The sequence below is a fragment of the Ictalurus punctatus genome, chromosome 4 (assembly GCF_001660625.3).
Source record: "Ictalurus punctatus breed USDA103 chromosome 4, Coco_2.0, whole genome shotgun sequence".
Lineage (NCBI taxonomy): Eukaryota > Metazoa > Chordata > Actinopteri > Siluriformes > Ictaluridae > Ictalurus > Ictalurus punctatus.
The window spans coordinates 20,471,047-20,486,111 of record NC_071284.1 but is presented as its reverse complement, the minus strand read 5'-3'; the positions used below and the strand labels follow the sequence as shown (position 1 = coordinate 20,486,111).

General features: G+C 45.0%; 1 protein-coding gene across 6 annotated transcripts in view; it reads right to left on the bottom strand.

The window, feature by feature from the left end:
- prdm10 (PR domain containing 10) overlaps window positions 1-15,065 on the bottom strand; it is a 92,118-nt gene that overhangs the window by 57,267 nt on the left and 19,786 nt on the right. For 4 of the 6 annotated variants that reach the window (XR_008393898.1, XM_053678035.1, XM_053678034.1 and 1 more), the window contains exon 1: window positions 10,768-15,065. This exon is cut by the window's right edge and continues 1,568 nt beyond it. Coding sequence is in view for 5 of the 6 variants with exons in the window: in XM_053678035.1 (XP_053534010.1) it covers window positions 10,768-10,842 (75 nt within the window). In the remaining variant the exon portion in view is untranslated. The remainder of the gene's footprint in view (window positions 1-10,767) is intronic. The other 2 variants (XM_053678033.1, XM_047154985.2) reach the window with 2 other exon arrangements.

Below are 15,065 nucleotides of genomic sequence, written 5' to 3'. Positions count from 1 at the left end.
CTTCTGCCATTCCTCTGTTGGCTGGATTTGTGCTTTGGATCAAAGTCGTGCTTGAAGGTGAAATGGTTTCTTCCTCTTCAGCTGTGTAATAGAGGCCTGCAGGTTTTGTGCCAAAGCTGACTAGTATTTGGAGCTATCCATGTTTCCCTCTATCGTGAATAGACCCTCAGGCCCCGATGAGGAGAAGCAGCTGCATAGCAGCATGCTGCCACCACTGTGGGTTTGGTGTTCTTTGGGTGATAAACCTTGTTTTTAACTCATTTTTATGCCAAAACTATTTTTACAATTATGCCCAAAAAGTTGTACCTTGTCATTAGACCATAACACATTTTGCTACATGGTTTGGGGTGATTTAGGTAGGCTTGGATGTTTGTTTGTTTTTTTTTGTGAGAAAGGGCTTCTGTCCAGCCACCCAAGCCTATAGCCTAGATATGTGAAAAACACAAGAGATAGTGGTCACATGCAGGAAGTGACCAGTACTTGCCATATATTCCTGCAGCACCTCTAATGTTGCTGTAGGTCTTTTGGCAGCCTCCCTGAGAAGATTTAGATTTAGTCCTTTCCTCAATTATGGAGGGACATCCTGTTCTTGGTAATGTCACTGTGGTGCTCCATTTTCTCCACTTGCTGATGGCCATCATGGTGTTCCATGGTAATCTAATGTTTCGGACACTCTTTTGTATCCCATGATCAATACCTTTCAACATGTTTTGTAAGCTCTTTGCAGCAGTTGGATGAAACCAAGAAGCTGAGAAAATCCTACAAAAAGAGCTGATCTTTATTTGGGGTTGATCAGTATCACTTAATTGATGGCAAGTGTATGATAATTTCTTTTGAACATGAGTACAAATGTGACTGGATATTTCTGAGCTTAGGCACACACCCCATTATAAAAATGGCATGCATGCTTATGCAACCAGGTTATTTAAACTTTCTTTTTTCCATATTTTCCTAAAACATTGATATTTGTTTATGCTAGAATTTTATTGGCTGCTATATCAGATGGAAAAGGGTGTGACATGATTTATCTTGGTTTACTTTATTTAATTATAAAAACCTGCAATTTTAAGAGGGGAACGTACACTTTTTGTATCCTATTCATCTTTGTTTATGTTTGCATACTTTTTGTACATATTTATAAGTACAAAATCAAACAACATTGTGTATGTAAATTTCAAGTGGCCAGCATGCAGTACAAGTATCCATCCATCCATCTATCCATCTTCTATACCACTTATTCCTTTTCAGGGTCACGGGGAGACCTGGAGCCTATCCCAGGGAGCATCGGGCACAAGGCGGGGTACACCCTGGACAGGGTGCCAATCAGTAGAAGTATATTGCATAAAAACAAAAGTGTCTGAAATGTTTATTTACCCTCACACTGCATAGCTGATAACGGCATGGCAATGTAGCTTAAAGCAGGTTATGGTCACTGAACTGCTGGATGTCCAGGTGGTGCATCAAAACAAAGTGGGCTTTATAGATAATTGGAGTAGTTTTAAGGGCAGGGCCTGTTAGGGCGGAACGGTATCCATCCCACTTGGGAAGGTGCTGCTCTTATTTCTTGCATAAAAGCACAGTCTCAGAACAGGCCTAGTTAATCTGTGACAATCCAGAGCCAAGGTCAGGGAGCAGGCAAGCAGGCTAAACCGACATCTGCTAGCTGCACTGTCAATCAGGTACCCAAATATCGAGATTGTGTCTTTCCCCCAAGCTAAACAAAAATGTTGAAATAATCAGAAAGTTTGTTTTAGTAACCGAATTAACATAAAATTAGATCATAATGCAGGCACAGCCAGCACCTTTGATCTGAAGCTAGGACTTTAGATTGCTTATGTCTAAAGCACTTATTGTTAATGAAACCATTACTGATCAGGAGTTCTATTTCATTTCTACTGTGCTTTTAGCACCTGCATGTCCATCACGTGTACGTGCAGGTCGAGTGTTTGTATCAACAAAATCACCTGTGACTTGGGTGACGTGTGCCTTTTGCCACAGTACTAAAGGCACGTTCACCCTGGAAGCGACCACTTATCTTCTTGCGTTGGTAAGCAGGATTCAGGAGTGCAGACACCGCTGGTAGTCTTGTAACCTGAAGTAGGGTTGGAGCTACGAACTTTCGTCCTCCAAAGACTGTGGTCAGCCTTTTTTTGTGATTATTTAACTTCAGACAGTGTGCTATCCAGCAAGAGGTAAGTGACTCTGCTATCAACGCCATGTGGGAGTGGGCACGCTCTAATTCGGCAAGAGGCAGTTTACAGTTCATGGTCAGTTTAGTGTTTCTCGCCTTAACGCTGATGCAACGCTAAAATACTTGAGGTCGGGTTGGAATCCCCTCCCGTAGTTTTAACATATTGTGGAGTTAGTCCCCACAATTTTTGGTTGTTTCATTTTTTGAAAGCATGCTGTCAGTAAGCAACCCAACCCGATTGGGCTTCATTGAACTGTTTTTCATCCCCGTGATTTAGTTCATGAATTTATTTAATTATTGGCTATAGTGTGAGCGTGTTCGCTCTTAACTGCACCATACTGCATCACAATGCACAGTGATCATAAAGAGATCATTCCCCAGTATTTTCACTGTTTCAGTTTCATAATTGACTTGTTGGTGGTAGGACGGGCTACAGAACGACCCTGATTGGGGTTGATTGAAACGGGTGATTGCTTTCGTCCGCGTGATTTAGTTTGTGGATTTCTTTCATTATTTGGAGAGATACGGCAAAGTGTACATATTTCTCTTTTTTGTGCTCAATTAGCACCTGGCAAAGTGGTCATACGCAGAAAACCACATGGATAGTAATTACTGCTGGTACCCATGTTTATGACATGTATTGATTGCCTGGCCCCTCTGGAACTAGAAGATGGCCATGAGAGATGTCCCTCTTGCCTGGGGGTTGACCACTTCAGAGAGGGATTGACTGAGATAGCATGCATAAATTGCAGCTCCATGAGCTTAGCAGCACGGGCAGCCAGCTAGAGGACTCGCCATCAAACATTTCCTTCCAGTGCTGGTAGGAAGGAATGTCCTTATAAGAACAGACAACACATCTGTGGTCTACCATATAAACCACCAGGGGAGCACCAGGTCCAAACAATCCTTGAGGCTGGCCCAAGCTGTTATTGTGGGCACATCCTCACCTATTGAGCCTGATCGCAATGCACTTACCAAGCACTCAAAACACAGCTGCAGATTTCCTATCTCGGCACAGCCCCCACCCTGGCGAATGGAAGCTGCACCCCGAAGTAGTGCAAGCGATCTGGCACAGATATGGCAGAGCAGAGGTGGAACTTTTCACCTCACAGTCAATGACACACTGTCCCCTTTGATTTTCACTGGGGGAACCAACAAGCTCCTTGGGCCAAGATGCACTGGCCCATGCGTGGCCAAATCGACTGCTGTATGCTTTCCTTCCACTACCGTTGATACTGCCCCCCCTAGACAGGGTCCTCAGGGGCAATCACAAGGTGCTTCTAGTAGCCCCCAAATGGCCAGGGAGGGTGTGGTTCCCAGTATTACACAGATTACTGTACAGGGAGCCATGGTGCCACCCTGTGAGGAGGGATCTCCTCTCACAGCTGGAGGGTCGAATCTGGCACCCAAACCATCCCGGCTGCAATTTTGGGTCTGGCCTCTGAAGGGCCAGAGCCATTATTAAGGCTGTGTGATCCAGCAGTTGTACAGACCATACACAACTCCCATGTACCTTCCACCAATGCATTGTACGCTAACAGATTGAAGCTCTTTTCTGAGTGGTGCAAAGCACAAAATCAGGAACCAACACACAGTTCCATACTGGTAATCCTCAGCTTTCTCCAGTCCCATCTTGATGGAGGCCTTGTAGCCTCGACCATCAAGGTATACATATGCATGGCTGAGATGGCAGCTAATAGAGTAGATGGCATGACAAACAGCTTTCCTCTTATCCATGTCATCGGCTAGATGAGAAAGTGAGTTACATGCCTTATCATTAAGCCGAGAATGGCTACACTGAAGTTCTGGGAACACAGGGTAACTTTATGGCTGAACTCTTCATTTCTCCTAAAGACTTTTTCTCCATCTTATATGAACCAGCCCCTCTTTCTGTCAGCTTTTGAGCCCCCAACTCAGGAGGATGAGCAGGGGTTGAGTGCGAGCCTGTTGTGCCCAGTGCGAGCACTAGAGTGTTATATCCAAACAACTGCTGAATTCCGGCAGTCAGATTCATTGTTTGTCTGCCATAGGGTGAATGTGATCTCGCACAATACAGTGGCTACAGCCTTTTTTTCCTCCCGGCTTCACAGCCATTGTTATGGGGCACATAGATCTTCCTTGTGACCTTGTTGGTATTACTCATCAAGGTGCTGAAAGCACCGTTTCTGGCGGTCAGTATAAATGAAACATAATGATGGTTATGTATGTAACCGCGGTTCTATGAATTTCGGATGACGGCCAGAGCTTGAAAGTCACTGGGAAGATTCACGAGAAGATTGCCAAGAGGTTGCTTCCGGTGTGAACATGCCTTTAGTACCGTGGCAAACGGCACACGTCACCCAGTTCACAGGTGACTTTTTTGATACAAACACTCGACCTGCACGTACACGTGATGGACATCCAGGTGCTGAAAGCACCGCCTCTGGCGGTCATCCAAAATTCATAGAAACGTGGTTATATACGTAACCATCATTTAATATACTCTGTTGAACAGAAATGAGGATTAAACCAAATTAGCACATAGCATTAAATGAAGCTAATCCTCCAGGATACAGTTATAGAAATCAGCCTTGTCTAACTGGCAGAGGAAGAGGTGTTGCACTCGTTCATAATGATAATCTAGGCATTACACAACAAAAAACTAGTCATAAATTCAACAGTTTTGAAGTTCTTTATAGAAGCATAACGTATGTAGCCACAAAAACTAAGTCTACCAAGTTGATTCTGCTAATTATTATTTACAAACCTCCTTTGTGAATTCGCAGATTTCATCTCGAACCTGGCTCTTTCTTTAGACAAAGCATTAATTGTTGGAGACACTAATATTCATTTTATAACCCAGAAGACCCAGAGGTTGTGTCCATTCTAGATTCAGTAAGGGTTAATCAAAATGTAATAATACCCACTCATAATGGTGGTCACACACTTGGCTTATACTAATCATATTATACTGTACTGACGCTATCACAGATCTTTATCTCATCTTGTTTATCTTGCTTAAAATGTGTCTCAATCATAATACTTGCACCTTGCCAAGCTACCACGTCAAACGTACATACACGTCAGCTACTGCACAGAGTTTTATCAATAATCTCCCAGAGTTATCTACTATGACTGGATCACCGTCTGATCCCAAAGAACTTGATCTGGCCACCAAATGCTTAGAATCAGTGTTCTGCTACATGCTAGATAAGGTACCTCCACTTAAAACAAAAATCATTAGAGAGAAAAAGCTAGTACCCTGGTATAGTGATCACACACAGCTTAAAACAGACCACCCAAAAATTAGAACGCAAATGACATCAACCCAAATTGGTTGTATTTCAAACAGCATGGAAGGAGAGCCCTCACCGGGAACAGTCACCTTACCGTGGTGGAGAGATGTGTGTGTCCCTACGAACCTGAGGGCTGTGTTGTCTGGAGCCTTGTGCTCCTGGCAGGGTCTCTCAAGGCAAATTGGTCTCAGGGGAGGGGCCAGACTAAGAATGGTTCAAAGACACCCTCATGAAGAAAACAAAGGGAGGAGGAGTTATCCTGCCCGGAGGAAGCCCGGGGCCCCCGTCTGGAGCCAGGCCCAGAGGGAGGGCCCGACTGCGAGCACCTGTTGGCTGGGTTTGCCATGGAGCCCACCCGGGCAAAGCCCGAAAAAGCAACGTGGCACCCCCCTCTCCATCCTATGGGCCCACCACTCGTGGAGTGAACCGTGGGGGTCGGGTGCACTGCTACATGGGTGGCAGTGAAGGTCAGGGGCCTTGACAGACCAGACTCGGGCGGCAGAGGCTGGCTCTGGGGACTTGGAACGTCACCTCTCTGTGGGGGCAGGAACTGGAACTTGTGCGGGAGGTGGAGCGCTACCAGTTAGATCTGGTGGGGTTTACCTCAATGCACAGTCTCGGTTCTGGAACCGTACTCCTGGATAGGGGATGGACTCTATTCTACTCTGGAGTTGACCAGGGTGTGAGGCGCTGGGCTGGTGTGGAGATACTCACAAGCCCCCGGTTGAGCGCCGTAACGGAGTTTACACCGGTGGACAAGAGGGTCTCCTCCTCATGCCTACGGGTTGTGTGGGGGGGGAACTCTGACTGTTGTCTGTGCATATGCACCGAACACCAGTTCAGAGTACTCGGCCTTCTTGGAGACCCTGCACAGAGTCCTGTATAGGGCACCAGTGGGGGACTCCATAGTTCTGCTGGGAGACTTCAACACGCACGTGTTCAGTGATGGAGATACCTGGAGAGACGTGATTGAGAGGAACAGCTTTCCCTGATCTAAACCTGAGCGGGCGTTTGTTGTTGGACTTCTGTGCTAGTCATGGATTGTCTATAACGAATACCATGTTCGAACATAAGGAGGCTCATAAGTGTACGTGGTACCAGAGCACCCTAGGCCGAAGGTCGATGATCGATTTTTGTAATCGTATCATCTGATCTGAGGCCGCATGCTCTGGACACTCAGGTGAAGAGAGGGGCAGAGCTGTCAACTGATCACCATCTGGTGGTGAGTTGGGCCAAGGGGTGGGGGAAGATTCTGGACAGACCTGGAAAGCCCAAATGGGTAGTACGAGTGAACTGGGAACGTCTCGACGAGGCCCCTGTCCGCGAGATCTTCAACTCACACCTCTGGCGGAGTTTTTCTGTCACCCCTGTGGAGGTTGGGGGCATTGAACCTGAGTGGGCAATGTTCAAAGCCTCCATTGCTGAAGCTGCGATGGAGAGCTGTGGTCTCAAAGTCTTAGGTGCCTCAAGGGCCGGTAATCCTCGAACATCGTGGTGGTCAGGGAAGCCGTCTGACTGAAGGAGGCCATCCTTCAGGGATGTGTTATCCCAGAGGACTCCGGAGGCAGTTGCAAGGTACCGACAGGCCCGAAGGGCTGCAGCCTCTGCCGTGAAAGAGGCAAAGCAGCGGGTGTGGGAGAAGTTCAGAGAGGACATGGAGAAGGACTTTCTGTAAGCACCAAGGTGTTTCTGGAAAACCATCCGCCACCTCGGGGGGGGGAAGTGGGGAACCATCCAAGCTGTGTACAGTAAGGATGGGACTTCCTCAACTGAGGAAGTAATTGCACGGTGGAAGGAACGTTTTGAGGAACTCCTGAATCCAACTAACACACCCTCTAGGGTAGAGGCAGAGGTGGAGGATGATGGGGGATCATCGTCAATTTCCCTGGTGGAGGTCACTGAGGTAGTCAAACAACTACACAGTGGCAAAGCCCCGGGGATTGATGAGATCCATCCAGAAATGCTGAAAGCTCTGGGTGTGGATGGGATGTCTTGGATGACACGCCTCTTTAACATTGCATGGAAGTCAGGGACAGTGCCCAAGGAGTGGCAGACCGGGGTGGTGGTTCCCCTGTTCAAAAAGGGGGACCAGAGAGTGTGCGCCAACTATAGGGGTATCACACTTCTCAGCCTCCCTGGTAAAGTCTACCCCAGGGTGCTGGAATGGAGGGCTCGGCCTCCATTCCAGAACCTCGGATTGAAGAGGAACAATGCGGATTCCGTCCTGGTTGTGGAACAACAGACCAGCTCTTTACTCTAGCAAGGATCTTGGAGGGGGCCTGGGAGTATGCCCATCCGGTCTATTTGTGTTTGTGGGTTCGGAGAAGGCATATGACTGGGTCCCCAGGGGTTTACTGTGGGAGGCGCTGAGGGAGTATAGGGTGAGGGGTTCCCTTCTTAGGGCTATCCAATCGCTGTACTCCCAAAGCAAGAGCTGTGTCCGGATGCTCAGCAAAAAGTCGGACTTGTCCCAGGTAGGGGTTGGTCTCCGCCGGGGCTGTGCTTTGTCAACAATCCTGTTTGTGATATTCATGGACAGGATATCAAGGCATAGTCATGGTGGGGAAGGGTTGCGGTTCGGTGACCTGATGATCTCATCGCTGCTTTTTGCAGATGATGTGGTCCTGATGGCATCATCGGTCCGTGACCTCCAGTACTCACTGGATCGGTTCGCAGCTGAATGTGAAGCGGCTGGGATGAGGATTAGCACCTCTAAATCTGAGGCCATGGTTCTCAGCAGGAAACCGATGGAGTGCCTACTCCGGGTGGAGAATGAGTACGTAACCCAAGTGAAGGAGTTCAAGTACCTCGGGGTCTTGTTCAAGAGTGAGGGGACATGCGAGTGGGAGATTGGCCGGAGAATCAGAGCAGCGGGAGCAGTATTGCAATCGCTTTACCGCACCGTTGTGACGAAAAGAGAACTGAGCCAGAAGGCAAAGCTCTCGATCTACCGGGCAATCTTCGTTCCTACCCTCAACTATGGTCATGAAGGCTGGGTAATGACCAAAAGAACTAGATCGCGGGTACAAGCGGCTGAAATGGGTTTTCTCAGGAGGGTGGCTGGCCTCTCCCTTAGAGATAGGGTGAGAAGCTCGGTTATCCGAGAGGAACTCAGAGTAGAGCTGCTGCTCCTTTGCGTTGAAAGGAGCCAGGTGAGGTGGTTCGGACACCTGGTAAGGATGCCCCCTGGGTGCCTCCCTATGGAGGTGTTCCAGGCATGTCCAGCTGGGAGGAGACCTCGGGGAAGACCGAGGACGAGGTGGAGAGATTATATCGCCACACTGGCCTGGGAACGCCTTGGGATCCCCCAGTCAGAGTTGTTTAATGTGGCTCGGGAAAGGAAACTTTGGTGTCCCCTGCTGGAGCTGCTGCCCCCGCGACCCGATAACGGATAAGCGGTTGAGGATGGATGGATGGAAGGAGAGCATCCCGAACTAAAGAAAATCTCTTAGTGCTGTTGGATCAATCTCTCTCTCCATCCTAATTGAAGATAACAAAAATAATCCTAGATTCTTATTTAATACTGTAGCAAAATTAACTATTAATAACACCACAACAGAAACATGCACACTATCATTATACAGCAGCGGTGATTTCATGAATTCTTTCATTGGCAAAATTAAAAATATTAGACAAAAAAGTCAGACTATTAATTTAAAACCAGACAGACTTATAACTAACCTGTACATAATATAATAATATCAGATCAACAATTAGAATTTTTACTCCCCTTCAAGAGACCAAACTAATTTCACTAATTTCCTCATCAAAATCATCAACTTGTATACTAGATACCTTACCAATATGTTTCTTAAAACAGACAATTCCAGACACAATCAAACTCCTTTTAAAAATAATCAATTCTTCTCTTAGCACTGGCTATGTACCTAAATAATGTAAAGTAGCAGTTATCAAATCCTGGCAAAATTCCCCCATTGACCCCTATCTATCATGGCCCCCTAATAATCTCCATTCCTGAATTGGTTACATCACACTCCTCTCCTCTCCACCAATAGCTTATGTGTGGTTGGCGTTCTGGCACACTATGGCTGTTGTCACATCATCCAGGTGGATGCTACACACTGGTGGTGGTTGAAGAGATTTCCCCCCACACAAAGTAAAGCATTTTGAGTGCATAGAAAAGCGCTATATAAATCTAAGGAATTATTATTATAATTTAAAATCATTTGTAAACATGATGATATTAGCTTCTACTGTTGTGCTGTTGACACACAGTTATGTTTCAGCAAAGCCAGATGACAGACACCAGCTTGATAAAGTTGAGGAATGTTTAAAGGACATCAGACAATGGATGCTTATTAACTTCCCATCACTTAATTCTGACAAGACAGAAGCAGTTGTACTAGGACCACATGCAGCTAGAAGTAAGCTTTCTGAGTACATAGTATCTCAACATGTGCAACAGTAAAATACCTTGGTGTGATTGACTCCAGTCTTTCATTTGAAGCTCATAGACAATATTATTAGGATATCCTTTTTTCATCTCAGAAATATTACTAAGATAAGAAATATAATGTCACTACATGATGCAGAAAAATTTGTTCATGCTTTCATCACCTCTAGACTGGATTATTGTAATGCCTTACTGTCTGGTTGTTCCGGTAGGAGCATAAACAAACTCCAGTTAGTCCAGAATGCAGCTGCAAGAGTCCATAGAGTCCTAACCAGAAGATATGACCACATCACCCCTATCTTATCCACACTGCATTGCCTCCCAGTAAAATTTCACATTTATTATAAAACACTACTATTGATCTATAAAGCACTAAATGGTCTCGCACCACAGTACCAGAGAGAACTTTTGGACTTTAATGATCCACCATGCCTACTTCAATTAAAAGGTGCAGGCTATTTGTTAGTACCTCGAATAGAAGGCTACAGCTGGCGGTAGAGCTTTCTCTTACAAAGCCCCACAGTTATGGAAGGGCCTTCCAATTAGTGTTAGGGACTCAGACACAGTCTCAGTGTTCAAGTCTAGGCTCAAAAAATTTTTGCTTAGTCAAGCCTTTTGTAAACAGTGTTTCTTGGGTAAGGGAACAGATCTAGAGGGCTCACAGGTACAGAGCATTCTGGTGAACTGGGATGTTTAGATGCTGTCTCCCTGAAGCTAAGCATTAAAAAAATAATGTTCTCAGTATTCAGTAATGACCCTTGCTTATTCAGAGATTTTGTAAGTAAGACATTTAAAGAAACCGGACACAAATTTATTTGAAAACCCTGCATGAAACTTAGAAGACAGTATTAAGCTGGAATTTATAAAGTATCCTGGGACTGATGTACCTGAGCTGGATTGTTGGTTTCATTACTGGGGTTCTGAGTCCACACAGAGGATGATTCCTGGTCCTCCATGGCCATCTTTTAAGGAAAGCCTCAAATCCTCTACTGCACCCACTCACTTAACCACCAATGAGCAGTCAGGTCATGCACTAAAAAGGGAAATAAGTCTTGCAAGAAAACATATGGGATCACATTATGTCGCACTGTGCCATAGTGCAAATGAATACACACACGAACACTCACACATGCACACTGATCAGCCATAACATTAAACCAACTGACCGGTGAATTGAATAACACTGATTATCTTGTTACACTGGCACAAGTCAACTGGTGGGATATATTAGGCAGCAAGTGAACAGTCAGTTCACAAAGTTGATGTGTTGGAAGCAGGAAAAAATGGATGAACAAGCATAAGGATCTGAGTGACTTTGTCAAGTCTTGTGGGGTGTTCCTGATATGCAGTGGTTAGTACCTACCAAAAGTGGTCCAATAAAGGACCGGCAACAGGGTCAAAGGTTAGCCCGTCTGGTCCAATCCCACATAAGAGCTACTGTAGCACAAATGGCTGAAAATGCTGTCAATTAGGTCTGCAACTAACGATTATTTTCATAAATCGATTAGTTGGCCGATTATTTTTTCGATTAATTGGTTGATCAGATGGGGCGGGGCAAGCTTTCAGTACCATTTTTTTTATTTAAAATAAAATCCATAAACTGAGTGTTACAAATATAACTTCAGACTAAAACTTAACACAACTGTTTGACCAAAACAGAAAAGAACCCAATACACACACCAGAATATATATTATTAATGTAGGACTGTAGTTTAACTGGGTGCTTTGTGTGCATCCATAAAAATAATGCTTACATACTATAAAAAATATATAGTAGTGCTGTCAATCGATTAAAAATTTTAATCGAGTTAATCACAGTCAGGGGCTGTGATTAATCACAAATTTAAAATACTAAGATTTACTGTTAAACGTGCGGTGTTGAAATAAATAAATGCATGAGAAACTGGTTTAAGGAAACAGATTCTTCAGTTTTATTATCGCAACCATTAACATTAACATGTTTAACAAGTGTTCAATAGCAATCTCAAATTGTTTGAGTCCATTTGAACTGCAGACATATTTAGCAGAAACCAACAACTGTTACAAAGTAATGTCTGCTACAAAGTCACAAATAGCTTACCTGTAAATTTTTTGTATAGTAACATCAACTCAAATGAACGCAACAGCAAGTAGACCTATTTTAGAAATGAAATGCCATAATGTCTGAAGAGACAGAGTGAACAGTCTCTACATTCTTGGTTAAAGATAATTACTTCAGTCCGTGTGCATCTGTGCAACATGTCTCCTGTCAACCAATCATACAGTTAACTCTTCTTTCAACCAGTTGCTCAGGCAGACTAGCTTGTTGACATTTTCAGATGATAGAGCTCTTGACTCTTCTTCTGCAGAATGTGGCCTGGCAAAGAGAACAGTCTCTCACATGGCACTGTTGAGGCAGGTGTAGCCAAGTACCTTTTTGCAATATGGGTCAGCTTATCATATGTACCTGCTTGTGATGACCACCACTGTAGTGGACATGTTTCTATGTGTAGGTGTACAGGCAGGTGTAGCCAAGTACCTTTTTGCAATATGGGTCAGCTTACCATATGTACCTGCTTGTGATGACCACCACTGTAGTGGACATGTTTCTATGCAGACACAGGGTCCTGCCTTGTACCTCTCTAGAGATTTATCCGTGGCCAGTACCTCTTCATCAGACTCCGACTCTGATCCCATGAATAGGAGGGCCATCTTCTTCTTTGGTGGCTCTGGCTCCACTTTGTCTCCAGAGGTCTGTGGTGCAGGTTCTCTATCCTTCAGCATCTCGCTCAGCTTTTGCCACACCTCTCCCCTCTCTGCTCTGGGCAAGCACCTAAGGTTTTTGAACCTAGGATCTAGAGCGGTTGCCACCTTTAACCACCACCGGTTTCAGTTCTCCTTTCATCCATTGAGGTCCTTTGTGAATGCATCCTTGAAGCGCGCTATGTAGGTAGGGTCAACATCATAGACTTCCACTGTACGCAGGAGATGACATAGTGCAGGTAGCACCACAGAGCAGGATATATACTTTTCACCACCTAGGAGCTCAGTGATATACCTACAGTGCAAACAGAGCACCACACAATTGACTTAATGACTAGTTTTCATTCAGATGGCATCTATTTAGGGTATAGGCATTAAACTGTGTCTAGATGACTTACAAATGACTTATTTTTATCAGTAGAATTGGAGAAGACAGAGAAATCACATTACCTGCAGGGCTCAGCATCGTTTCCAACTTTGCCAACCTGTCATATTCAGCTGAGGAGGCATGGCGAAGTTGTGCTTCTGCTGTGCCAGCACTGCTTTCAGTGGATCTTTGTTGTGTTTAATCCGCCTTATCATTTCAAGAGTTGTATTCCTGCACGTCTGTACATCCTGGACGAGGGACTCCTCTATTAGTCCATGAGAGGCTTGCTGAGCTTTCAGCTCTGCGGTGTTTGCGGGACTGTGTCTGAAGTATCCTACTATTTTACGGCACTTGGCTAAACCGCTGTCAAATCCACTGTCCCGTAAAACCACGGTGATCACCCTTTGTATCATATGCGCTACACACGGCACATGCTCGAATGGTAGACTCCTTACAGCGGCAATCATATTGCGAGCACTGTCTTAGAGGACTTGGAGGTTACACACTTTCTTCCTCAGTCATGTGACGATTTCGCCTTCGTCTGATGGTGACGGAGGTCATGTTGGAAATAAAAGGTAACGCTGATAGAAAGTAAACTGAAGAAAGTCATTATCGGTGACTCTGGGTGTCTGCTAATGCTAGCATGCGTATGACGTCATGTGCCGTCGTGGCTTATACTCCTGGTAAGTAAAAAAAATAATAAAATGCTAGTGTTATATTTGAGATGATATTACCTTTCTAAAATCCACACACTAGATGGTAGTGCCAAGTGTAAGTGTATAGTACTTCATTTGGGACACAACTTTAGTATTTACTCTCCGAAGTGTGTTTTCGGATGAGTAAATCTCCCCCGTGCCACGTGCAGACCAACTAATCAATAATGAGATTCGTTGACAGCGATTATCATACTCGATTATTATGAATTAGTTGTTGCAGCTCTACTGGCAATGATAGAAAGGTGTCAGAACACCTTAACAGAACCTTAGCTGCAGACTGGTCAGAGTGCCCATGCTGACCCTGTTCACTGCTGAAAGCGGCTACAATGGGCAAGTGAGCATCAGAATACGACCATGGAGCAATGTAAGAAGGTGGTTTGGTCTGATGAAGCACGTTCATCATGTGGCTGGCCGGGTGTATGTGCATCGCTTCCCTGGGGTAAAGATGGCACCAGGATACACTATGGGAAGAAGGCAAGCCAGCGGAGGCAGTGTGATGCTCTGGGCAATGTTCTGGTAGGAAATCTTGGTCCTGGCATTCATGTGATGTTACTTTGATATGTACCATCAACCTAAAGATTGTTACAGATCAAGTACATCCCTTCATGGCAACAGTATTCCCTAATGGCAGTGGCCTCTTTCACAGGTCACTTTGACTGGTCTGTGGCTATGCAGACCCATACACAGCAAGCTGTGATGTACTGTGTGCATTGACACCTTTCTATCAAAGCCAGCATTAACTTTTTCAGCAATCTGTGCTACAATAGCTCTTCTGTGGAATCGGACCAGACCGGCTAGCCTTCGCGCCCCACACACAACAGTGAAACTTGGGCACACATGACCCTGTCGCCGGTTCACTGGCTGTCATTCCTTGGACTTCTTTAGATATGTACTAACCACGGCATACTGGGAACACCCCACAAGACCTGCCATTTTGGCTCGTCTAGCCATCACAATTTGGCCCTTGTCAAAGCCACTCAGATCCTTACGCTTGCCCATATTTTCTGCTTCCAACACATCAACGTTGAGAACTGACTGTTAACTTCTTGCCTAATACATTCATGTGAAAAAAATAAGTACACCCCATGGAAACTGTTGGCTTTTTGACATATTTGCACATGGGTACATTTGATCATATTTGAAATGGTACCTATTAATAAAGGTGATATACTTGAACGAACCCACAAGGAACATTTGCTTTTTCAATCATGTATTCAACAGAAATATCAATGTGATATTCCTCTGTGGAAAAAGTAAGTACAGTAAGTAAGCCTTCAAAAGCTAGTATTGCCCCCTTTAGCAGAAATAACATCTTGAAGGCACTTTGCATAATTGTCCACCTGGCTTGCTGGAATTTTTG